The sequence below is a fragment of the Carassius auratus genome, chromosome 6 (assembly GCF_003368295.1).
Source record: "Carassius auratus strain Wakin chromosome 6, ASM336829v1, whole genome shotgun sequence".
In the NCBI taxonomy this organism is placed as follows: Eukaryota; Metazoa; Chordata; class Actinopteri; order Cypriniformes; family Cyprinidae; genus Carassius; species Carassius auratus.
In genome coordinates this window covers 18565535-18593274 of record NC_039248.1, presented here as the reverse complement: position 1 = coordinate 18593274, position 27740 = coordinate 18565535, and the positions used below count along the sequence as shown (strand labels likewise).

The 27740-nt window shown below is 36.3% G+C and overlaps 1 protein-coding gene across 2 annotated transcripts in view; it reads left to right on the top strand.

The window, feature by feature from the left end:
- The window catches only part of LOC113099484 (uncharacterized), a 36866-nt gene that overhangs the window by 8116 nt on the left and 1010 nt on the right, over positions 1 to 27740 (top strand). Inside the window, exons 3-7 of one of the 2 annotated variants that reach the window (XM_026264392.1) lie at positions 2393 to 2444; positions 2973 to 3078; positions 11637 to 11720; positions 12148 to 12206; positions 26797 to 26905. In XM_026264392.1, the coding sequence (XP_026120177.1) occupies positions 2393 to 2444; positions 2973 to 3078; positions 11637 to 11720; positions 12148 to 12206; positions 26797 to 26902 (407 nt within the window). In that variant the 3' untranslated portion in view covers positions 26903 to 26905. The remainder of the gene's footprint in view (positions 1 to 2392; positions 2445 to 2972; positions 3079 to 11636; positions 11721 to 12147; positions 12207 to 26796; positions 26906 to 27740) is intronic. The other variant, XR_003289464.1, reaches the window with a different exon arrangement.

Here is a 27740-nt window from a genome sequence, read left to right as displayed (position 1 = left end):
TTTGCTTTGACAAAAGGGCACTTAAGGGGCAAAGGAGCAGGTGCTCAAGTGAACCGGTTCTTTCGGACAATTCGATCAAATAAACCAGTTGAGAAAAAAAATGGTTCACCGGTTCTTTTGCGCTCGATGTAATGCCGTCATTGGCGATGATTGCCCTTCATTCAAGCCTTGGTTTACCCGCGCTTATAACATTAGCACAGAATCAGTTCAGAATCAATCACCAAAAGAATCAGTTCGGTTCAGATGCGCTCTGTGTCAGTCTGCTTCACGCTGAATCACGCATGCGCAGTTATCATCAGCTCATCGGTTCTCGAATCGGACGCGTCCGACAGAAACGGTTCTCGGTTCAGTGTATGAATAAATGTCGAAATAATTATTATTTATTATTGTTCTGCGTAGTTTGAAGAGAAACATTTTTGGATCTTTATCCCGAATATATATATTTTTTAATCAGGAAGAGGCTGGGGGGTCAAATGGGGGGTCAAGGCATTTTTTGGCAGGGTCTTGAGACCCCCCAAGACCCCCCCTGGCGCCGCCGGTGGCATTGGGTATCATATTTCTCAAATGAAGACAGGGTAACCCTCATTTTACATACAGCACACAGTGAAAATGACATGAATATGAAAGTGGGAAAAAGCATAAAGCATCACGAGTTTAAAGTTTAAAGCATTCAATTCCTACAGCACACAGAGAACAGACGATCATGCTGGATACACACGCACACCTCACAAGATCTCACAGCTGGATTTGAATACGTTTGCAAGGTTTGCGAAATTAAATGTTCATTAGTCATTCAAAGATTTATATAAATGGGTATTTGCTTAATGCTGAGGGCAAATGAGAAAGTATTATATTCCTTGCCTTTCTATTACTAATAGGCCTAATATAAAAGCAATTGTTATAATACTCTCTGTATACATTAATTACTTTGTTTAACCATTCTATCTGACTATTATTATTATGAGAAAATTATAAAATTATAGGCCTATGCCGATATTTGAAAAATGCCAAATATCGGCCGATATATCGGTCGACCACTAATCTGGTCTATCATCTATCACAAAGACTGCGTGTTCAATCGCATGGAGAAGTGACCAAGATCTGGAGAGTTTCTGAAGTCACAATTTTCACAAAGTTAAACTGTGCCCTTGAGCAACTCAGACCAGTGGATTTGACCTTCAGATTAGAGGAGTTGTTAGGAGTAAATCTAAGAACATTTCCAGGTGGTTTCAGAGTAAAATGGCTCTGAAGGGCTTAGTGACCTTGTGTGTTCATGACTACAAATCTGGGTAATAAAAAAGATGAGCCAAGCAGAGCAGGGAGCTTTATGTATACAATATTAAGTTAATTTCAACCAAGGCTAAAATGAGCTGAATGTATTTTTGTTTCTCCCACATCAAACACTAAGGTAAAATGATAAAATAATAAAGTCTGTACATCAGTTATATAAGTGCATTTGCTATGCAAACATCATAACAAACATATGGAAAAAGAAAGCCCAAGACAGTGTTATTTTAGTATTATTTATATAATACTAAATTGTCCCTTAAATCTGATATTTTGTCATTTGTATTAGTTTTTGTAATTTATATGGATTTCATTTATTTTTATTTCAGTTTCAGAATTTATTCTATGTATTTCATTACAATTCCCGAAAACATTTCTAATAGTTGTTAATAGTTGAATGGTTTTAGTTTTAGTTAACAATAACAACACTTGCCCAACAACATGTAACATTTAAAAAATATATGTACAAAAGGGAAGTTAGATCATTTTGTGTCAGTCATAGCCTATGATTGTATGAGGAGTAATAACATTTGGAGATCTTTTGGATGTCTATGAATATTTGTAGACTCCCCATAGGCGCTAAACCATTTCACAGTAAATTAAAGTTTATGTATTTGGCAGGAAATATGTTCCAAAATGGCTGCAATGAATTTAAAGAAAAAAAATATTTTTCTCTGTATGTCACCCTACATGTGGTTTCATGCCACAGTTTTTAGAGAATGGAAAATTCTGAGGGTTAATCTTTCCTTTTCCTCTTGAAATATGCTGACATGGAGAGCTTCTCTGATAGACGTTGTTGTTTTAGCCTGGTCAGGTTTTGCTGCTTTAACCTTTCCTCAAAGTAGCAAGCAGCCGTTCATTGACGGAGACAGTTCTTGTCAGAGAATGAAGATGTAGAAGTTGTGTTAAGCATGTTATCAAATTTCTTGGACTGGTTGACGCATAATCAAATTAATAAATAGACAGAAATACAACAAAAATGGTATGAAGTTGAAGCTTTTAGTTCCTTAATTTTATGTTCTGTTTCACTATAGGAGTCAGTCAAGAGATGGTTGGGTTTGAAGATCACTTATTAACCCTGTGTTCTTTTATGGCTTTCTTACAGGAAGCATGCAGCGGACTTTTACACGGAACATCAGTCAAAGTCTTTTTTACAAGTGAGTCTTTCCTGAGTCAATGACTGACTTATATGTAAGGGCAGCTTTTGAAGGAGACTCTGACACCTGAACCAGATTGTCACAGTGACTTTGGCATGACTTTGCATTACACACCGTGTTTTTAACCGCAAATTGAATCATAAACACCATAACAAAAGTTGCTAAAGTCAGTTGTGTTCTTCAACAACAGTAATTTGGTGCAGTTTGTGAGCTCCTGTCCCATGATTGCTATGGAGCTGATGGGAGACAAGGCAGTTTCAACTTAGAGAAAAGTTCTGGGCCCGACTGATTCTGGCATGGCACAATAAGATGCAGCCAATAGTCTCAGAGGCCAGTTTGGTACAGATGGCACTAAGAATGCTGGACATGAGTCAGACTCATTGTCATCTGCTGCACGGGTAACAAAAAAGCAACTGTCAATAGAAATGAATCAAGACCACAAGCTTGTGTTGATCTTTATTTTCCAGTGATTTGTTAATAAAGGCATCGGAAATGACTGGGTTATGTGTTTTTAATTATACAATATAGGAGCTGGAGTTCTTCTTCCCTTCCACTAGTGGTCACGGTCCCTCCAACACAGCCAAGTACTCAGACTGCACCTGCTGTATCATTAAACCTCATGCCATCTCAGAAGGTAAACGCACCCACACACACACACTGAAGATATCATCATGTATAATCAGGTGTCTTTGAAATAACCTATTATAGATGAGATATAGCATAGTTAATTATTTGCTATTTGAATGTACTGTTAGTAGTGTATTATTAACCCATCTCTGCTTATAAGAGCACATTATCATCAGAAGGACTATGACACTCCTGGTATGTCATAGCCCATCATTCCTCTCCTAGTTACTCAGGCTATATTATCTGAAATGCTAATCCAGGAGTTTATCTAATAGTTACTCAAAACCTTGCCATGCAACACGTGTGAGTGCCATTAGATCATATCAAAGTTTTTCACTTTGAAAGCAGCACATATGTGACCCTGGATGACAGTCTTAAGTGTCAATTTGTCAAAATTGAGATTTATACATCATCTGAAAGCTGAATAAATAAGCTTTACATTGATGTATGGTTTATTAGGATCGGACCATATTTGGTCGATTTACAGTACAACTATTTGAATATCTGGAAGGTGCAAAAAAATCTAAATATCTAAGTCTAAAATTGACTTAGAAGTTGACCAAATTAAGTCCATAGCAATGCATATTACTAATCAAATGTTAAGTTTGATATCTTCATGGAACATGATCTTTACTCAATATCCTAATGTTTTTTTAATTGTATTTTTGGCTATTGCTACAAATATACCCCAACGACTTAAGACTGGTTTTGTGATCCAGGGTCACATATTTAATTTAACCTCCACATTAACAGCATACTGCTTTCACATTGGGTGAGTAAGCAGCTTGGTGATGCATGGCAGAAGTATAGGTTCAACTGCCAGGGTTCAAACATTCTGGAAATATCAGAACAATTTTAAACCAGACCTGGAAAGTCATGAAAATTTCTAAAATAATTATGTAATACTTTCACTACTTTCTGTTCAGTAAATCTGATTGAATCCAGACTGTTTATTATATCCTGTTTTGTTAAGTGTAGATAAATGACTTTTAAAAGTATAATAGACCAGGCCAATTGAAGAATTTGAAAAACTTCTCTTCCAAAGTTTGGTGGAAGTGAAGAAACCCAGTTCTCATGAATGAAAGGAGCAGTTTAGTTAGGGAAGGTGCTACTTCAGAGTCATTTGGTTCTTTTGTGATTGTCTTCTCCTTATGTAATGTCTTCATTCCCTCCTGGCCTAGTGCTGTTCTGCTTGTTATATGTTGACGAGTATAAAACCCCAAAAGCCAGTGTGTACTCTTAACGAAGCCTTTGCTCCGGATTTGTCCAAATCCGTCTCCTGATCCCTGTTCATGGAGCATGCCACCAGGGCACTGATCTGTGAAATCCCAAATCCTCTCGATAGGGCTGAGGTAGATATTTTACATATTGTGGACTAAGCAGGCCCCAAGTTGGTTTGGTACATTGCTGTGGGTGATTAACCTGGAGGGAATATTACACATAAACACACAGAGCCCCAAAAACAGACGGACACAAAAAATAATTGTCACATTCAAAAATGTCAGATTGCATTGAAAGAAGAAAACTGAAGTCTTATGGTCTCTCTTTTTGCTTTTACCCAACATCATTTTGCCTGTTAGCATTGTGTCAGCTCTCTATTAGTCACCAAATTTTCCATCCAATCGCACACCCACACTCATATTCCAGCTATCAACCTCCTGCAGTGCATCTGCTCTCTGGACCTCCATCAAAGGTGCTGGCAACCAGTGGTTTAAAGAGGATTGCCGTCCTGATTACCTATTGCCCACCAGCCTTGGGAAAGGAGTAAATAAAAATAGCCAGTAATGAAAGTCCCTGCTGACACAGTGGCTACATGATCGTAATTAGACCGATTATTTGGCAACCGCTCTGTTCATTCATTCCGGATAGTCATGTGGCTTGGTTCACCTTGTGTTGTATTATTACTTTTGAATTAATGACTACAATAGCAAAAACTTTTTTCACTCAAAACCAGTCTCTTGTGAGCCTTTTCTCTGTGAACGTTTTCTATTTCTCGTCACAAGGCAGTCAGCAACCATGTAAATTTTGCCCTGAACCCTTAAAAATTTTATCAGCAGCTCTGCTACAAATGAATAAAATGCTCAATATATTGTGCATTTTATTGTATACTCCAAAGTTCAGAAGTCTGTGGTCGTTAAGATTTTTTTAATGTTCTTGATGTCCTTTATGCTGGATGCATTTATTTGATCAAACATATAGTGAAAATTTTTATATTATAGCAGTTTAAAATATTTTTTTTTATATTTTATATGTATGTTAACAGCTTCAGTGTCACACGATTCGTCAGAAATGATTCTAATATACTGATTTGATGCTTAAGAACTATTTTTTTATTATTATCAATGTTGATATCAGTTAAGCTGCTTATTATTTGTGTGGAAATTGGGCTACATTTCTTTTTCTCAGGATACTTCAATAAAGAGAAAGTTTAAAATTATAGCATTTATTCTGAAATATCTTCTTTTTTTTTTAAGTGTCTTTTCTGTCACTTGATCAATTTAATGCATCCTTGCTGAATAGCAACTTTCTCTGTTCTTTTAATAAAATACAATGATGAACCTAGTGCAGGGTTCCTCAGATCTGGCTCATGAGATCCACTTTCCAGCAGAGTTCAGATCTAACCCTGATCAAACTCATCTACCTGACACTTTCTAATGATCCTGAAGATATTGATTAGCATATGCAGGAAAGTGGGTCTTGCGAGACAAATTTTGAGGACCCCTGACCTATAGTGTGAAGTGAGTTTCTCTAGATAGTTAATGTTGTTATCAAGGTCAGTGTGAAATGGCTTCAACTTTGGGCTCCATTCATGAATGTATTCTGAGATTCACGCCATATGGTTCAAAGTCTATGGGCCCTATCTTGCACCCAGCGCAATTGACTTTGTACACCGACGCATGTGTCATTCCTATTTTGCACCCGCGCAAAGCGCGCTTTTCCCTCCACAGAAGCACGTCGCTAAACTAGTGAATGAACTTGCGCTCCCTGGGCGGTTCAGCGCAAAAAAGGAGGCGTGTTCCAGCGCAAACAATCCCTGGTGCTATTTTGCTGTTCCATTAAACAATTGCGCCACTGACCAGAAAAAACCTAGTCTAAAGTCAGTGGCGCGTTGCGCGTTGTTCATTATGCTATTTTAAGGGCGCATGCTTGACCATAATGTATAGCGTGCACAACGCGCATACACTTTGCTCATGTAATCTACACAGATGCAACAGTTATTTTTGCAAATCATAAATTGTTACACAAATCATAAAAAATATTAACCCATGAGATGACGGAAATCATTGTGGTGTGCCACGAAGATGTGAAAAAAATAAGCATAAATCTAGCTTACAAATTATTCAGGCTAATTATTCTTCCATCCCCATACAACACACCTTCTCTGTCTTTCACTGCTCTTACAAGAACATCAGTCTCCTCGGCTTTGAACCGCTCCTGGAGTGCGCCTGGTAAATACGCCATAATAATAGCAATCCATAATGGAACTTGCGCACCTGCTTTTAAAGGGAATGTTGGATGACGCTCTGATTGGTTTATTTCACGTTACGCCCAAACCACACCTATGAATAATGAAGCTGCTTCAGACCAACCCATTTTAGATTTGCGCCGGGCGCAAGAGCCATTTATCCCGTCGGGAAAATAGCAACAGCGCCGAGACCCGCCCACAAACTTACTTGCGCTTCGCGCTTTGACAGTTGCGTTTCAGATCGTTAAAATAGGGCCCTAAAACACTAAAGTTAGCTGTAGCTGGATGAATCGGTAAAAGTCCAGTCTGTTGAAATTAGACATTCAAAGCAGATTTGACTCCCTTTCGAAACTATTGGCCAATGTCATTTAAGCATTAAGCATTTGTAAATGTCCTCCAATGAATCCTTATTATTTCAACTGAAATGTCTCCGTTAATAGAAAAGCAGTTTGATTTATTTTGATCGAGCTCATGACTGGAGTAAGCAAATGTGTAGCCAGGCAGTGCCGATAGCGTTGCCAAGCAACAGGGCAGATTGTGTCTGGAAGCTGCAGTCAGAATTGGAACCTTTAGGGTCACCGACGCTGCCGAGGAATGGTGAGAGATGTGTGAAGACGCCATTTATGTGACAAAAGACTATTCTCTTGGGCAGTTGCTATGGTACATGCAGAAATCATCTGTCATATGGCGTTTACACGATACCACATTTAATAATTTCCCTCTAATTTCTTATAAAATATTAAAGATGCCATTTTAAATATGGAAATGTTAAACAGGTTGTCTGTCCTTGCCCTTTTCAGCTATTGAAATATGAGTGAAATCACATTTAACTTGTGCTGTGTGGTATTTGCCCTTTCTCTTAAAGATATGAGAGAACAAAACACTGCAAATTGAATTGCCTGAAATATGTTACATGCTCTGATTAAATGTGTGCTTTGGAAACATAATGCATAGTTTATTTTGTACTACTTGCTGAAATTGAGACCACAAACTTAATTGAGTGCTAATCGACACATTACTGTGCCCTTCATTAATACAGTCTCTCAGCACTCATGTTATTGAGAGCAAAGTCTGTCTTTTGAAGTCACACCTTCATGATCTCGTGAACTGTTTGTTGGCCTTTAACTCTGCATGATCATATCGGTTAAACAGAAGGTCAAAAGTCTTAACTGATGCAGCCAATGCAACATATAGTTGTTTAACTGCAGTGACAGTCACCCTAGAGCAAGGGCGCATAGTCGATAGAGCAGGATCACGTGAGTTCCTCGGTCACTGCTACTTGGTATTGAACTTGAAACCTTTGTGTTAGCATCTCAATTCCTTAATCATTAGACTTCCATCTAATGATTAGTCTGCTCTTAGAAGTGCAATTATTTCATTTATACCTTGTACTATACTTTGCTGTCCTTAAAGGGAAAGCATCAATTTTGCACTGTTAAAATATATTTATTACACGCCTTACCTTTAACTGTAATACTATTATTTTTAATATTTAATATTTTAATATATAATTTTTTATTAAACTTGAAAAAAAAATCCCTTAATATAATAAAATATAATCCTTTTTTTTATTATAATTCTTTACATTATTTATAAAATAAATATTTTATTAAATACATTTAATATGTTTAAAATTTATTTATTATATCTTCTGTATATAATTTATTTATTAGATCTCCTGTATAATAGACATTGTACAGTTTCATATGTAAAGAATACAGTTTTATATGTGGGGAATGATTTAAAATATGCAAGTGTTGTAATTGCAGTTCTATATATGATTTTTAGCGTTGACTGGAAAGATCTTTAAGTCAATTATAGAAAATGTATTTGAGATATCTGCCCTACAAATGGTATTTTATTTCAGTTTAAATCATATTTCTGTTTTTAGCCAATAATACTGCTGAGGAAAGAAACACAATGAACGTTACAATTAGATGAAGGGGTCACACTTTACTTTAAGATCCAATTCTCTCCTTTAACAAACAATTAACTACAACCTTTTACTCAATAAACTCCTAATGCTGCTTATTAACTTGTTATAGTTAGTAAGTTAGTTGTTAAGTTTAGGTATTGGCTATGGGATTTAGGAATGTAGAATATTGTCATGCAGAATATGTGCATTATAAGTGCTAATAATCAGCCAATCTGTTAATAATGTGCTTGCTCATAAGCAACTAGTTAATTGTGCTGAAGAAAGATATACATATTTTATGGATGTCAGATCAGTTCTCTTTAACAGAACAAATGACTAAACTAATAGCAAGCTAAGAGAAGTGAAAATACAGGCTCTCTATGAACCAAGGGCAAACACAATTATATTTCCCTTTGGTGTAACCTGACCCTGTCATCGACCATGCAGTCTGCGACCAGACCAGTAGCCTCCAACATCTCTAAATGAGTCCTCTGCTGACCAATCACAGCGCTGCAGCTTTGTCACCTGACCCTGCTGAAAATAGAGTACAGAGGATCCCCCGGGCTAGAGTGGATCAATGAAGGTTTTGTTACTATTAGAAAGCATGTATATGTCCAGGGCTGAGTTGGTGGTCTATAAAAAGAATATCAGACAGTGATAATGGTGTTTTGGAATAGTTGGCTTACAGATTTTTTCTCTAGTGTGTTGGATAACCCACACAGATGGGTTATTTCCCAGTCATAAATGATTAATACATGGATTTTGTTTGTGAAAATGAATTTTCCTGAATGATGGAATCATATTATATATTATATTGTAATATATAATGTTATATCTAGATTTTTTTCTATATTCACTCCTTTTTTACGATGTCGCTGTAAGTCTTAAGTTTGTTTTTATTCAGTAATCAAATTGATTGGGTTTTATTACAGTTCAACATCGATCATGTAAATGCTGAGGAGTTTTTTTGGAGATTTATAAAGGGGTGGTAGCCGAGTACTCTGTTAGTATATGTTTCTGCATTTTTTTCTCTGATTTACTGACATTTAATTTAATCATTTGATGCTTACATACTTGTTGATAGTACAGCTAAACCTGTCCCTGACCTTAAGCATATCCCAACTCAGTAGTGATTTTGTTTTGCAAATACATTAAGTACATCGACTAACAATTCATCTTTTTTTATATATATATATAAGTGCATAAAATAAAACCCTCTTATTTGTCATGGCTACTATATAGTATAGTCAATTCAAAGGTCCATACAAATAAGTTCAGTTTTTCCTTTTTCTAGCTCCAATGTGATTGCAGTTATGTTTAATCATTCATTTAGAGAAGGCGTAGTTGCCAAAGCATGTCGTAACCGCATGTGCACCTGTCTCCTGCAAACCTCTTTAAAGTATATGAATACTCACCTCATGGCAATTTCCCTGTTCTTGGCACAGTGTTATGTCACAGTACATGGAATTTTGGTTCACGGGAACAACCTTCACATTCCTGTTGGCTATTAAGCTTCAATAAATCGCTCTTGTCTTTTGAATTGCAGTCGAATGGCAATCATTTATTCTGATAACGTCTGCACAAGTCTTTTCGACCAAATATAAGCTAATTTCGGTTCTGGGTCATTGAAGCCAGAGGCTATTTTGGAGTCTGTTGCCATGAAAACTGTCTCATCAACATATTGATTGCCTCACAATCACCAAAAGACAAGTCTGCACAATGCAGGTGCAGAGTGCCAGTGAAACTGAGCTTGCTGCTACTATAACAGTGTGAGTTTAACACATTGAGAGAGTGGGAGCTAATATGATAGTGCTCTGCAAAAATACATTAGTAAAGTCATTTAATTGTCTTGCACTGGCTGCCGGAACAAAGTGCACCAGTGCCAAGCAGATCTTATCGTGATACTCTAACACAGTTCAGTACAAAGAACAATTCCGCTGGTCTTTCTCCAAGTCCTATTTCTCTCTTTAATTGTTGTTTTTTAGAACTTGTAAAGTTTCTGTGGAGTTGTAATATAGTGAACACAGTGATCTTTCTAAAATGGTCTGATATATTTTTCAACATCTTTCCATGTCATCACTCAATGACTCTTATTGTGTACCGGTAATATATTGCAAAACCTTTAGTAATAATTTTATAATAATCTAAAAATATAATCTCCACTATTTGCAGCAACATAAAAGCAATTGCTTTCAAATACCCAATAAAATATATTCCCTGTCATCATTGCATCATGTCATTGTCATATAATTGTAACAGCACAGCTTATATTGGGTTGTGGAGATTGTGGTTACATGCACACTGATAATGAAATGCAGATTTCGAGGAAAATGGGGAAGCTCTTTAATTCTTTATCTTCATTGTTTAACCATACACTCTTAAAAATAAAGGTTCTGTGCATTTATGGTTTCATAAAGAACCTTTCTATTGCACAAAATGTTCTTTATTGTGGAAAACATTTCTTTAGATTATTATACTGTTCTTCACACTAAGAAAAACAATGGTTCTTTTTAGAACTGAAAGGTTCTTTGGGAAACCCAAATTAGTTTTTCCATGGAATTGCTTTTTTCTACAAATAGTTTCTGATTGTAATTTAGTGGGTATGTAGCATTTGCGATTTTTGTTTTGTATATGTCAGAAATGTTTGGTTTTGCAATATTATATTTTGAAGGAATATACATTGGTAACAGGTTTATCTTAAAGGCCTCATGTCTTTGAGATCTAAAAATAAAATAAAGCTGCCATAAAATAAATATTATCTAAAACTTATTATTATTTTTTAAATAAAAAATAAAACATTTGTCACAGTGGACACCGTAACTATATGTGAAGCGGCTCATGGGGTGTTTAGTGGTCTGTGCATGATGGACATTTCACATTTCACCCCATCATTCTCATACCCCACAAAGCTATACATGCCAAAAACAGAGTCCATCTCATCTCAAACCAGATTAACAGAGAATGAGAACTAGTCTTGTTGCAAATGACATGTTCCAAGAACAATAGCAGCAATTGTTTGCTTTGACATCCTTTAATTGATATATTTATTAAGAGGCACACTGGTAACTCGAGTCCTCCAGCTGCTCCAATGTCTTCCCAAGGTCTGTTCAGATAATAAGCTCTTTCATTGGTACAGGCAGGTAGACCGAGGGGAATCGTTAACTCTTGACTGCTTGTGTTGCAGAATATGGTGGATGAACTTTGTTCTGGACCTTGCATGGCCCTGGAGATCCATGCCTTTCAGGAGTTCTGTGGACCCGCAGACCCTGTGAGTAACAAGATGTTTCAGTCTGGTTGTAATGTGTATTTATTTCCTTGGGGTTTCCTCCCCCAAAAAGTTAAATTATGTGTTTATACCACAAGTTATACCACAAGCAGTGCATAAATCATTTCAGTTCTCTTTTTATATACTGTACTGTATGTATATGAACATATAACCTCATTACCACCTAAAGGTTTTATGAAAGTTATAACAGACTTAATGGTTCTTTAGTCTGTTGGACTCAGTGACCTCTTTTACCTTATGTATCATGTAATATGTAGCCCTCTGAAGGCATATGATCTGTACTCCCCGGTTAAAAAACCTGCTTTGTGTCTGCATCTGCCAGTCGAAATGTACACCACCATGAAGGTTTCGTCTCATTTGAAAGATTAGTCTGCCCACTCATGTTGCATGACGACTGTTTCCACTCTAGGTGGCCACCATTCTGCCAACCGATTCCTGCTTCTGCCAGAGATGGCTTGTAAATTGCAGGTACCAGACATGATGCACCATTAGATAAGAATTACAATCCTCGCTTCTTTGAGTCCTTGGGTTGGGGTTTATCGGCCTTACACACAGTACTAAAAGGTTTGATAATAATGTGGACTTTGTCATTTTCATTGTGGTGCTTGCTCATGGTCCAGTTGGTTTCCTGTGATGGTAAAAACGTGGACTAAGGTTTCTAGAGTTTAGTCATCTGATCCAAGGTCCCGATGAAATAAAATTGGAGTCTTGTGACTTTTTGTCTGTTTGTTACCTTTTAGGCTCTGTATATGTACTCATTAAGTTTAAAATGTAATACAATTATTTTTATCATATTTAAAATTAAAGTATTATTATTATTATTATTATTAAAATATTTTTTTAATTCAAATTGCAAATTGATTTACTTAAAAATATATTATTATTATTATTATTATTATTATTATTATTATTATTATTATGTTAGTTAATTAGCAATTAGAATAAAAAAATAATACACATATATAATATATATGATATTTTATAATAAAATATAAATATTAATAATAACTATTTGACTTCCAGAATAAAGGGATTACTTTTGTCCAATGAAATGAGAATTCCTGCTTCTGATTATTAATGGAAAGCAAATCATGGTTAATATCTTTGACATGACCTGAAGGCATTATAACAAATTGCTGATTCTTTGCAAAATATAACACTTATCAAAAGACATTGCATTTTTTTGGAACAATGATTAAACTGATTGGAACTGTAGATTACATGGTTTTAACACACACCTTCCAACCAGTAAGAATTGAGTATTCAGATAAACCATGGTAATAAAAGAAAATCTAGTGGATAATATATGGATGCTTGTTCTTTATTTACTGGTTTCAGTGGGGCAAATCATCATCTCAAAACTCCCAGCACACTCTCATGGCAATTCTCTTTGGCAAATTTGTGTCTAATTCGTCTGCATTAGTATGACATTATTTGTACTTTAGCGTATAGTCTACTTACTTCCCGCTTAAGTTTAAAATTTAACACTTTTTTAAAAAATTGCATGTTTTTTTATCAAATCTCATTTAAAACAATTTTACCACATGAAAAATATTTGTTTTCTTCTAAGATCATATTGGACCTTCAGTAGCAAATTGTGGTGTTTTTAGCACTTTATGAATCAAGAGATGGACATATGGGTGATATGACTTGAAGTATTTATACTGACTAAATTTTTCACAGTTTAAGCCTTACACAAGCTGATTCTCACCCGCTAGATATTTGTGTTCTTTGAAAAAACAGGCTTTTATATGCAAAACATGGCTGCAGTGTTGTGACCTTTACAAGGTCAAACTGGATTGCTCAATCATGGGTTCCAGAAAGAGCTCCACACTTCTCATTTGACAACCCCGCCCTGAGACCTCACTATCTCAGACACTCTCTCACTCACACACACACACACACAGAGAGAGCGTGAGAGTGTGTGGTTGGTTTTTAAACACTCTGACAGGCTATATATCAACAACAGCAACATTTATTGTCTTATATCTCACTAGTTCTTTTATCCCATGCTCTTTATTTTGACAAGTTCTCTTGCTTTCCCTTCCCTTTTGTGCTGGATCTGTGGCTACATGTCTACATAATTATTATGTGTGTTTTGGTGACGTAGCCTGGTCTATATATTGTATCGTAAACACTTTTTGATTGTTGCTGTGTATAAATGAGGGGTTTCCACCCATCCTTTTCATTCATCAAATTGCACTAAACACATGTGTGCTGAGCCGCCTTTTACATCCATTTATAAACTTAGAAAAACATTGTTGTAGTGTTTAGACTGAATTTAGTCATTTATCTTAAATTGTAGCACAGCTCTTAACAGGGTATGTCTTTAGTCTATTTTTATTTGAGTTTTTTGTAGTACTACAACTTATTTTATTTGTCAGGGCAACCTTTTAAAAACATTTTTAAAAGTTTATCATCTAGAATTTGTGGGAGGTGTCATCATGCTATGATTCGAGCTGCTTACAAAATAAAGTAGCCAGAGTAGATATAGTTTGTCAACTGAAAGAACGTTATCACAGTTCCCAGGGTAGACAGCGCTATTGATTGTAATGGAAGAAATCTTGTTATGATTGCATGCGTCTGTGTCGACACACCTAACTAAACTTTTTTTTTTAAAGAAAAAGTTGCATGCAGTTTTGTTTGTTGTTGTCACCTAGACTACAGTGGCAAGTTTGCATTCATGCTTTCATGCTTTCGGCCTGTAATAAGCCTAGTGAAAAAGAAAAGTATTAGGTTAGTTTAACAGTCCTTAAGATAATATTGCAAGATTGCATTAAAGACCAAACAAAAATACAAAAAGTCAAAAGTGATTTACATGCCGGATATTAGGATAAACCATTAACACTTTGAGACTCCAGGATTGTGTGAACAAAAGAATGGGAGAAATATTTTCAGCATTGTTTGTGAAGGATTAGTTGTAGTTCATAAAGAGAGGATAATACACTTTGTCGCTGTTTGAGTCTGAAGGCAGGCGTGTTTTTCTTTCATTTCAGCTGAAAGTTTCAAAATCCTGTACAAACACAAAGATTACATGAATTTGGGTTGGAATGTGTAAAGTTTTGTGAGACCTTGACAGAGCATCATGAAGGTTTGTGAGCGCAGGTCAGCTTTTTATGACATCATCTTCAAAGGTGGGAGATGTGTAAAAACCCGATTCCAAAAAAGTTGGGACACTGTACAAATTGTGAATAAAAACAGAATGCAATGATGTGGAAGTTTTGAATATTTTTGAATTTGAATATTTTATTCAGAATACAAGATGACATCAAATGTTTAAACTGAGAAAAATCTTAATTTTAAGGGAAAAATAAGTTGATTTAAAATTTCATGGCTTTAACACATCTCAAAAAAGTTGGGAAAAGGCCATGTTAACCACTGTGTGGCATCCCCTCTCTTTTTTATACAGTCTGCAAACGTCTGGGGACTAAGGAGACAAGTTGCTAAAGTTTAGGATTAGGAATGTTGTCCCTATCTTGTCTGATAGGCTTCTAGTTGCTAGCTGGCCATTGGACTGCAGGCTGGCCATTTCAGTATCCGGATCCTTCTTCTAGGCAGCGATGATCTTGTAATTGATGCAGCATGTCGTCTGGCATTGTCATGTTGGAAAATGCAAGGTCTTCCCTGAAAGAGACGATGTCTGAATGGGAGCATATGTTGTTCAGTATTAAATACTTTCAGCATTGATGGTGCCTTTCCAGATGTGTAAGCTGCCCATGCCACACGGACTCATGCAGCCCCATACCAACAGAGAGGCTTCTGAACTGAGCGCTGATAACAACTTGGGTTGTCCTTGTCCTCTTTAATCTGGAAGACATGACGTCCCAGTTTTCCAAAAAGAATTTCAAATTTTGATTTGTCTGACGACAGAACAGTTTTCCACTTTGCCACAGTCCATTTTAAATGAGCCTTGGCCCAGAAAAAATGCCTGCGCTTCTGGATCATGTTTAGAGATGGCTTCTTTTTTGACCTATATAAACCAACAATGTTTTCTGGAAGTATTCCTGAGCCCATGTTGTGATTTACATTACAGTAGCATTCCTGTATGTGATGCAGTGCTGTCTAAGGGCCGAAGATCACGGACATCCAGGTTTTCCGGCCCTGACCCTTACGCACAGAGATTGTTCCAGATTATCTGAATCTTTGGATGATATTATGCACTGTAGATGATAATAATCTCTTTGCAATTTTTCTCAGAGAAACTCCTTTCTGATATTGCTATCACTATTTTTTGCCGCAGCATTGGGGGAATTGGTGATCCTCTAGCCATCTTGACTTCTGAGAGACACTGCCACTCTGAGAGGCTCTTTTTATACCCAATCATGTTGCCCATTGACCTAATAAGTTGCAAATTGGTCCTCCAGCTGTTCCTTATGTGTACATTAACTTTTCCGGCCTCTTATTGCTACCTGTCCCAACTTTTTTGGAATGTGTAGCTCTCATGAAATCCAAAATGAGTCAATATTTGGCATGACATTTCAAAATGTCTCCCTTTCAACATGTGACATGTTAACTATATTCTATTGTGAATAAAATATACTTTTATGAGATTTGTAAATTATTCCATTCCTTTTTTACTCACAATTTGTACAGTGTCTGATTTTTTTTTTTTAAATCGGGTTTGTATGATAGATTTCGGAGGGAGAGGTTGGTATTTGATGATGTGGTTAGTCAGTCTAGATTTAGCATGCTTCACTAACACCTCTTTTGCCTGGTGACCTCCAGTGGTTTTCCCACTGCTGGACACACTTAAGTGTCAGGTAAAGCCTTAGGCTGATGATACATAGGGAACATTTTTTTAGCAATGTTGCTAGGCAGACAGGTGAGACACAGGGCCCACATTTGTTAACCATTCTCAATGCTTTTGCTCAAAAAGATGCCCCATGTATCATCAGTCTAACTAAATAGTGAAATGGGAAGATCCATGAGAATAGTTGTAAAGTATATTTTTGATTTAAAAACTGGATAGCAGTAGCACAGCACGGTCCATCATATGGTGGAAAACAAGAAACAGAGGTAGGAACGTGTCTGTCATTATGCCACCCACACTGAAGATTAACTTCATCCCTGAAGATACACGCGTCATTTGGCAGAATTTATCATATTTTGAGCCTCATTGTGTCCTAGTGTAGCACCAGTCCCTGCAAGTACAACATTGTTGTTTTGTGCTTTAAAAAAAAAAAAAAAAAATGAAAATGTGGATGCACTTATAATGAAATTATGACCACAAACGATAATTATTTAAATGATATGGCCAATAACTGATTAATGAGCAATATTATAAATGGATATTACTTTGTTCAACAAAAACAAAATGAAAACATATTGACATACTATAAATTGTAGGAATGTACAACATATCAGTCCCATATCAGTTATTGACCGATATTAGAGATAATAAAAATTATTGCCATCAGTATTGGATATGTAGTTGTTGTTGTTTTTTTCAATTTTTAGTGTCACCTAGCAGAATTACAAAAAATAATTAATATTTTGTAAATATTTTGAACAAACGTTCATGCTTCACTCCAAAATCAGACATCACAAACATAGCTCATAAGGGTAAAGTCATAAAGCCCATAAAGTCATGTCTCAACAGGTAAAAGTAAGCTACTTTCAATAAAAGACCCAAAATATTAGGAATACTTTTAACTTGAAGTTTAGCTTACCTGTCAAGAAGAAACTCTGCAAGTTCATTGGCTCGACTGAAACTACATTCCATACAAATTCCTTCAACCTGTAAAAACATTACCAATGTTTACCCTTGTTTCACCCAATTGTCTGTCTCTGTGTATTTTGGCAAGTCTTTTTGCCAAATATACAGAAGATTTTGGCTTGCACTTTTGCAGTGAAATACAGAAAAACACCATTTTGGTTATGCAAGTATATAGATAGACAGGCATGTAGGTACATCTCAGTAAATTAGAATGTCGTAGAAAAGTTCATTTATTTCAGTAATTCAACTCAAAATAAATTCAATGCACATAGACAACCCGTAACCCGTGTTTTCCAACCTTAAACCCGTGAAAGTGCACTGGAACAGCAGTCAAACCCGTGACTTCCCACCCGTGAACTCGTACTAGATTGATGTACTCCGAGTTACGAGTTCTGACGTCACACAGCATGCGAAACAACAATGTCAGCCCCAACGGATAATATTCCCTAAGGATGCAGTGTTTATGCAAGTGGTACACATTGAAAAAAACGATTTTAGGACAATGTAACATTGCAATAAAATTAATAATCTAGCTACAATTCCTTGTGCTCAGGAAGTTTGGAGTGACTTGCCTGGAACGGTACAAAGTCGTTAGTCATGGTTTGAAATCGTGTCTATGTACATGTACTCAATACTTGGTAGGGGATCCTTTTGCTTTAATTACTTCCTCAATTCAGCGTGGCATGGAGGTGATCAGTTTGTGGCACTGCTGAGGTGGTATGGAAGCCCAGGTTTCTTTGACAGTGGCCTTCAGCTCATCTGCATTTTTTGGTCTCTTGTTTCTCATTTTCCTCTTGACAAAAGAGAATCTATGGGGTTCAGGTCTGCTGAGTTTGCTGGCCAGTCAAGCACACCAACACCACAGTCATTTAACCAACATTTGGTGCTTTTGGCAGTGTGGGCAGGTGCCAAATCCTGCTGGAAAATGATATCAGCATCTTCAAAAAGCTGGTCAGCTAAACGAAGCATGAAGTTCTCCAAAATTTCTTGGTAAACGGGTGCACTGACTTTGGTTTTCAAAAACACAATGGACCAACACCAGCAGATGACATTGCACCCCAAATAATCACAGACTGTTGAAATTTAACACTGGACTTCAAGCAACTTGGGCTATGAGCTTCTCCACCCTTCCTCCAGACTCGATGACCTTGGTTTCCAAATGAAATACAAAACTTGCTCTCATCTGAAAAGAGGACTTTGGACCACTGGGCAACAGTCCAGTTCTTCTTCTCCTTAGCCCAGGTAAGACGCCTCTGATGTTGTCTGTGGTTGAGGAGTGGATAACTGTAGCGAAATTCCTTGACACATCTTATGCCTTGACCCCAGCCTCAGTCCATTTCTTGTGAAGTTCAATCGAATTCTTGAATCGATTTTGCTTGACAGTCCTCATAAGGCTGCGGTTTTCTCGGTTGGTTGTGCATCTTTTTCATTCACACTTTTCCTTCCACTCAACTTTCTGTTAATATGCTTGGATACAGCACTCAGAACAGCCAGCTTCTTTGGCAATGAATGTTTGTGGCTTACCCTCGTTGTGAAGGGTGTCAATGATTGTCTTCTGGACAACTGTGAGATTAGCAGTCTTCCCCATGATTGTGTAGCCTAGTGAATCAAACTGAGAAACCATTTTTAAGGCTCATGAAACCTTTGCAGGTTTTTTGAATTGATTAGCTGATTGGCATGTCACCATATTCTAATTTGTTGAATTGGTGGGTTTCTGTTAAATGTGAGCCAAAATCATCACAATTAAAAGAACCAAAGACTTAAACTACTGCAGTCTGTGTGCACTGAATTTATTTAATATGAGTTTCACAATTTGATTTGAATTACTGAAATAAATGACCTTTTACACAACATTCTAATTTATTGAGATGCACCTGTATTTTCTATCTGAATGTGAAGAGCTTTTCAACCCGTATAAAAAAAATGTTTATGAAAAACATTGCTTATCCTATAGCTTTAAACTTGGTTTTGAAAAACACTAATAATTTGACAACAAATGTAATGTTTGGCAAATCTCAAAATGAATATGTTCATTTTGTTTTGGGGCTGTCTAAATCAACTAAATAAGCATTTTAAAATGAATGGGGGAAAAAGCACATTGTCTTTTATTTTTTTTATGTATTTAGACGAATAGTGTAGAATTGCATTATAGGCCATTTCGTCCCCTTGGAATTATAAGGTTCTATCTGACATTTTTGTCAAAATTGAGTTATTCACATATTCTTATTCTGTGACAATATATTCATTATAATTTCAATTTATTATGTGATGTTTTATTTTAAGTTGTGTACATTTTGGGATTTTTTATTGAAAAAACAAAAAGGTTCTATCTACAGAAGTCTATGGAACACACAAATTTTAAAGCTCAATATCTCAAAACTACTCAGAACGCAGATAGAACCTTATAATTCCAAAGGGACGATTTATTCATTGCATACATAAGGCAATTATTATTTTAATGTTAATGGTTGTCAGTTATCAGCCATAATTTTTTATATTGGTGCAGCAGTAATAGGTAGTCCATATGCTAAAAGAAAAATTATAAATGTATTTGTGGGCATGTATTTTCTGAACACTGTCTTCTCATCTATTTATAATGTAGTGTTGCTGGTTTTCACTGAAATGATATCATCTGAGGAACACTGTGCTTCCTGTGTAAATACCTGCTGTTATTGTCTGCCTCTCTGCATTCATGTACATTCTGTATGTGTCTGTTTGAACTTGATACGCTCCAAGGCTGACTTTTGTCCAAGGTTGTACAGAAGAAATTAGCCATTTGTTTTCTGTGTGAGAATGCACCGAGGTCCTGTTCTTTTAGTTGTGCTTAAGTCTCATATGGTGTTGGAGTTCATGAATAATGTATTGTGCTGACAGATCGTATCAACTAACAAAGTTCAACTGAATGCCTGTCAATGACTGACTGGCTTTCAGCTCCAGATGCCAAAATACCGTAACAGAACCTCCACTTGGAAACGAAGGTAACTTACTTTTAACATGGTAAACCTATACAGTGGGAATGTAACCATGCCCGATTTGTCACAGACAATGGTGATGAGATTAGGATTAGATGTTTGGACTCAGTGTTTGCCTACTTTAGACAAGAGCAAGTGCTCCTAGAGCATTTTTGTATCCATGTGTTTCAATCATATCAAAAGTAACCACAGTGGTTTATGGAGGCAGAATTATGTCTTTAATACAGCACTACAGTATAAGATCAAGTTTGTGAATTGTTTTATTTTTTTGAGTGCCCTGAGCTGAGTTTTATAGGATGTTAGTAATCTAGTGTCCTTGTTCTTGTATGTTGCCTTTGTTGTCTCACGTGTCTTCTCTACAGTCTTGTTAGATCTGTCTGTGAGAAATTTGACTGGCCAACATGTTATAACCTGCAAATAAAGAGCAAAGGCAATTGATAACAATGAGGGTTTTCCTGAATTAGGGTATTTGACAAGGTATCACTCAAGTTCAAATGACCGAATGTGCTGAAGATGCTTCTCTAATATTCAGGCAACATGCAATTCAGAAACGTTCTGTAGTTTGGGGATTGTACAATTATTATTTTTTTATATATAAAAAAATTGTATAATCCCCAAACTACAGAACGTTTCTGAACTGCATGTTGCCTGAATATTAGAGAAGCATCTTCAGCACATTCGGTCATTTGAACTTGAGTGAAAGACCTTGGTACCAGAAAGGCAGACAATAACAGCAGGTATTTACACAGGAAGCACAGTGTTACTCAAATGATATCATTTCAGTGAAAACCAGCAACACTACATTATAAATAGATGAGAAGACAGTGTTCAGAAAATACATGCCCACAAATGCATTTATAATTTTTCTTTTAGCATACACACTACCTATTAGGGCTGCACCAATATAAAAATTTTGGCCAATAACTGACAGGTCTCCCAGGCTACATTTTATTTAATCACAATTCAAATATTACAAATATTTAAATGTGAATTGTAAATATTATTACAATTTAAAACTAATTTATTTTGATATATTTTAAAATGTAGTTTATTCCTGTGAAGGCGAAGCTGAATTTCCACCAGTGACATGATCCTTCTGAAACCATTCTAAAATGGGATAACAAAAGCATCTCTTAAATGAAAGGAATCTGTTGCTCGTTAATTAACATAAACACAAAGCAGATTGGCACATTGACTATTTTGATAGCTTTGAAAGGAGAGCCTTCTGTGAAGGAGACACTGCAACCTCATTTAATAAACATGGCTATTTTTACAGCTATGAGGCAGCATTGACGTACACAGTAAACTAAAAGGTTATAACCTTGTGACCAGCTTCGGATTCAGCTAAATGACTACACTAAAAAAACCTCAAATTTACAATCTAATTTCAGTTTTTGTAGGGAAATATTTTTTTTATTATGGTCACCAAGGCTGCATTTTTTTGCTCAAAGGTACATTATATGGTACCTTTGAGCAAAAAAATGCAGCCTTGGTGACCATTATAAAAAAAAAAAAAAGTCCTTTATTTCTGTGGTGGCGAAGCTGCATTTCAACATAGGCTCATTGGAAATACGTGCCTCTAAATACATTTCTGCAAAACTGAAAAAAGTACCCACACATACGAATCGCTGCAGTTAGTTGCACTTGTGAGATGAAGAGCTCTGAATCCTGTCAAACTATGGTTTGACAAAGCTCAAATCTGCACGAGGAACGAGGAAAATACCACAACTGCATTAAAAAATTGTTTTTATATCACTTTTGCATTTGTTAACACTATCGAGTATGTTTAGGGTTGAATTTGTTGTAGGGCATATTTCCAACATGATAGAGCATTAAAGGTCCCATTTTTCTTGCTTTTTTGAAGCTTTGATTGTATTTACAATGTGCAATATAACGTGTTCATGTTTCGCGTGTAAAAAAAAAACAGTATTTTTCACACTATTCACCTGGATCTGTATACCGCTGTTTTCACTGTCATAAAAACGGGCTGATGTCTTCCTTGTTCTATAAAATTTTCGGGAACCGAGTTAAACATAAATTGTAACCGTTAATCTCCAAGTACAGCGTCCCTGGGAAGCCCAAAGAAAGGTGATTGGACTCCGAGATGAAAATAACAGCGTTTCAACGACATGGCGACAAACACAAACGCAGCTCTTCCTCTTCTCCATCGGAGCGCAACAAGACCACGCCCCCCTTTTTGTGTATTCATGTGGGGGAGGTTAGTCAAATAACTGTTTTAGTGACGTCATAACTGCAGGAACCAGAGGGCTGTAGTCCAAACCGGTCATTTTTTTGTAGGCGAATTGTGTTAAATAAAATATCTCTTTTGGCATTGAACTTTGAGCTTTAGAATTTAGAATACAGATATTATTTATACTGTAACACCAACATTACATACTAACTAAAGTTTAAAACATAGGATCACGAAGAACGGGACCTTTAACTTTTAGTGACACTCCTTGGACATTTGGAACATGAACCACCACGATGCATACCTGAATCAATGTAATAAAAAAAAAATAAAAAAACAGCAATATGTACCTACCAATATATCAAAGTAACAAAAACAGGCAAGGATCACTTTGAAACTATATATATATATATATATATATATATATATATATATATATATATATATATAGTGTTATAAACAGTTGTGCTGTTTAATATTTTTTTGGAAACTTATATAAAATTCATTTGATAATAGATAAAAGGTTTTAGGAAGAATGGAATGTTATGAAAAATTAATACAAAATATTAAGTTATTAAAATATTTGTTATTGTTATGCTGATAATAATATACAATGTAAAATATTATTTAATTAGAAAATGCACACGAAAAATAAAAATAAATAACTGATGCAAATGCTTTTGCATTACGTGTTATTGTTCTCTAACTTTTGGACGCAGTAGGATGGGCTGACATTCTGATCAGGCACATACAGGGTTAAATATGAGGAGTTAAAGTCTGGAACAGTACACTCTGCTAACCTGATCTGACACCCAGATTGTCTTTCACCCATTTGACCAGTTAAGGCTAGTCTGCCCATCTAGTGTAAATGTGTCTTTCTAAATTACAGTTATTTTAGTTTTAAATAATTTGTGATGATTGCCAAGTACTTTTACATGGCACTGAGAGTGCTTTTAGTGCGACAGAACAGATATCTATCTGAAAACTGGCCCCATTTTATCAGCCGAACAGCGAGAGAGGAGGGTTTGTGAGGTAACCATTTTTTTCCTCAGTCTAAATAGACAGTAGTGTTACGTCAGTGTGACTCTATTGACATTTACTTTATGTTCTGTCTGGTGGAGAGAGAGAGGTTTAGTGTGTATAGGCAGTGTGTCTGGCAACAGCCCTGTTTAGAATACGAACACACACACACTATGAATGTTGACGTCAAACTGCAGCCGTCAGAAATGGATATCTCCAGCATGGATATCTCAGTCATACAAACGTGTTGATTTAAGCACTATTCCCAAAGGAGTTCCATGAGACAAAGAGGCAGTGAGAGGCGAAATTAACTCCCTTAGCTTGTTTGTTTCGAACCGTAGCCTGTAGTTTGCGTGTGACCATCAGTGTTCGGGCTTGGCAGGACTCATTACAGTGACATTAAGATCAGTGGCTGCAGGTCACTTACGGGTAACTAACGCTATTATAGTGAGCCAGCTTTGCCAGGAATTCTCTCAGCACTGAAAATTAAGCAAGTGTGTGCGTGTGTTTACTTGTTTTCTAAAAGCTTGATTCCAGTTGAGCTAAAATAATAATTTGGCTATTTAAAACGAAGTAAATGCTTTAGTTTTCAGTTGACTGATTAAGTCCTATTAAGATAAATATTTGGATGAAATATACATCTGAGTTCAAAAGTTTGATTCGGTCAGTTATTTTCTTTTATTTATTTATTTTTTTAAGTAAATTATTTAGATTAAGCAAGGATGCTTTACATTGATCAGGAAAGACATTTATAATATTAAAAATCATTTTTATTTCACATAATTGCTAAAAACATAATATTCATCAATAACAAATATATTAAGCAGCAAAGCATTAATAATGATTTTTGAGCACTAAATGGCTGCTGAAAATTCATTTTAAAATATATTGAACTAATATTATTTACAATATTACTGTTTTACTGTATTTGTGATCAAATAAATGCAGTCTTGGTGAGCATAAGAGACTCCAACGTCATAAAAAAATCATACTGAAAACCAAACTTTTGCACTCTTTCAAAAAGCATTGTGGCGGTAACACGGTAAATCAGACGGTAATACCATGGTACTTTGATGTTAATCATAATACTAGTTGATAAACTACTGAAGTACCATATTAGATAGTACTTTTTTGGTTACACTTTATTTTAAGATGTCCTTGTTACAGTATAATTGTACATTTAAGTACTGAGTAATATTATTTAAATGCATACTATATGGTTAGGATTAGGGTTTGTATTAAGGGTTACTTGCATGTAATTAAACATAATTTATTATTATAATAGTAAGTGTATGTAACGTGTGTAACAAAAACAACTTAGTGTTACCCTTTTTCTTATTGCTATACTAGCACCCTTTGTTGCAGTTGAATTTCTCTCTTTCTCTCTCTCTTTTGTTGCCATTTAGTCTCTGCCAGTATTGCTGTACTGCACAAACTGTTCGTGATTTAAATCCTCAGAGACGTGTGTTAGTCAGAAGTGTTTGATCAAATGAGGATGTGCCTGTATCGTCACTTTGAACTGACTCATTGCAAAGAAACGAATGAAGCTCGCTAATGTTTTATACTTGTTTCCATGACATCAGTCATCAAAAGTAAACATTATATGTAGATAAAGCTAAAGAAGGGAAGGATTTCATCGCCTTTGTGCTCCTTTCGAAGTCAACAAGATATAAGGATAATAACTAACCAGCAAGATTCTCTAAACATGCCAAAGCTTAAAAAAGGGAATCATGTCACACACAGTGCTCTTTATTGAAACCAAAACACTCATTTTCCCTCAGACTTTCTCTCATGACAATGTGTGGTCACTTAATACACCCTTTTTGTTTGGTTCAAGGGTGTGTCTAAGGAAAGCCAATTTATTTACAGGTAGATAGCCCGTCCTTCATGGGCATTGATTGGGAGTTACATTTCCTACTGGTAGAGATAAGCAGAGGACAGCAGAGCCGCCGGGGTTTGTGTCTTCAGGAACATTTCATTTCATCACGTTCCATTTTAGCCTTAGCCAGTTGGCTCGGAACGAGAAGCACATGTGAGCACGAATTAAAGTCGAGACCTGGTATTAGTCCAACATTCTGTTGAAAGGGCAGTGAAATATAAACTCAAAGTAAACCCAGCCAAGACCCCTTGAACTTCTGTCACGCTGTAGTGGCAAAGGAGGAGTATTTGTTTAACATTTGTGCACCTTTGTAAAGATTATCATGTATTTTTAAAATCACTTATACTGTTACACTCCACTAAATCAGTCCCATTTGTTATGTGTCTGAAGTCCTGACTGGGACACTTTCATGTCTTGTATTCCTCTGCTACCATTTCGCTGTTTTTTGCTAGATGACTGCTAGATGACTGCATGCCCAGAGCAGCCTGTTCTTTGCCAGCCTGGTGTTAATGTCAGGCTTGACCAAAAAAAATAACACAGAAGGTTGGGTTTCACACAAATAATGTCACAGTTCTGAATGAACTTATTTTCATTTGGGATCCACTGATATTTAAATGATGTCCAAGTGTCCATCAAATAAACTGATAATCATTTTGATATTATGACCCACTCTCTGAAAAAAAAAGTTGATAATAATAACTTAAAGGATTAGTTCACTTCCAGAATGAAAATTCTTTCATCATTTGCTCACCATAAACTTGGTCCAAACCTGTATGATGTTCTCTCTTCTGTTGAACACAATATAAGATATTTTGAAAAATGTTGGTATCCAAGCAGTTGATGATAACAAGTGATTTCTAAAGTATATATTTTTTTCCTACTATGGAAGTCAGTGGTTACCATCAACTGTTTACGGGTACTAAGGTACTTCTCTGAGAAACTAATATGCACTTTTTAGGGGTCAATTATATAAAGTTTTTTAAAGTTAGTTTGTTTTAGTTTTTGTGTGACTCCCAAGTGTCTCAAAGAGGACTGTTTAGGAAGCTGATGTTTGCAGTAATGTGAACAAGCATGTGTGAGTAACCTGATTCCCTGGATAGAATGTGACATTATGTGATCTTAGCAGCACGTTGAGCACGAGTAACCATCACAGCACATGCGTCGTCACCTGTGCTTTTATCCAGTTGTTCTACCAAGGAAACCCTGTTCAAAGCATATGCTCCATTGTTCTTACTGTAACCCATCAAGGAGCTGGCATCATGTGTTCTGTTTCCACACAGGAAATTGCACGCCACCTTCAGCCCACCATTTCATGATTGCTCTACGGCAAAAACAAAGTGCAGAATGCAGTTCACTGCACTGACCTACCGGATGACGGGATACTGAATGGTGAGCTCAAGCAAATATCATTCAAATGTTATGCAAGAGCCACACAGTCACGTTTTGTATTCAGTCTCATTTTGAGGAAGTTTGTTTGCCTTCAAAAAAATTTCTGGATCCCACAAATGGGTATGCAGCCCAGAACAAAATGGCATCAAGGTCTCATGACTGTCCACAGTGGGCCGAGGCAGATCCCCAGCCCGGCTCCAGGAAGGAAAACAGGCGGGTAAAAAAGCCATTGTTATGCCAAGGAGTGGGTTTGGCCCAGTGGACGTCATTGTTGTGCACAACTCCTGATCTGTCCAGCCTCCCAGCACAAATGGCCCCTTGTTAATCATTTGCCTGCTGACCGACTCAGCCATGACATTCCAAGAGCTCAGGCCTCACAGAGGCCCAGCACAGATGCCGGCTGCCGTTACAGGCACAATTCAGGGAAAGTCAATTGTTTGAAAGTAAAACAAGCTGCTGAGCTGATGCTCAGGTTTGATGAAGTGCTAAAAGTGCTTCTCAAATTAACACAGGTTTTTTTTATGTAAGACATTGGAATTTAATAAACACTCCCTATTCATATACTTACGCAATATTCTATGCCATTTTTTTGAATAAATAAGTGCGAGTAGAAAAAAACAAAGTGTGAAATATTGGACTCTTAATGCACTTGAGAGGTTAGTTCACCCAAAAATAAAAATTCAGTGATTAATTACTTACCCTCAAACCTGTTCCAAACCTGTAAGACCTTAATTTATCTTCATGTAGAGTTCTTCTCCTCCTCGTCCCATTCTCCACCATTATCGAGAGTACCACGACACATGTGCTGAGCCTTGTTTACGAGCAGAGGAATGCA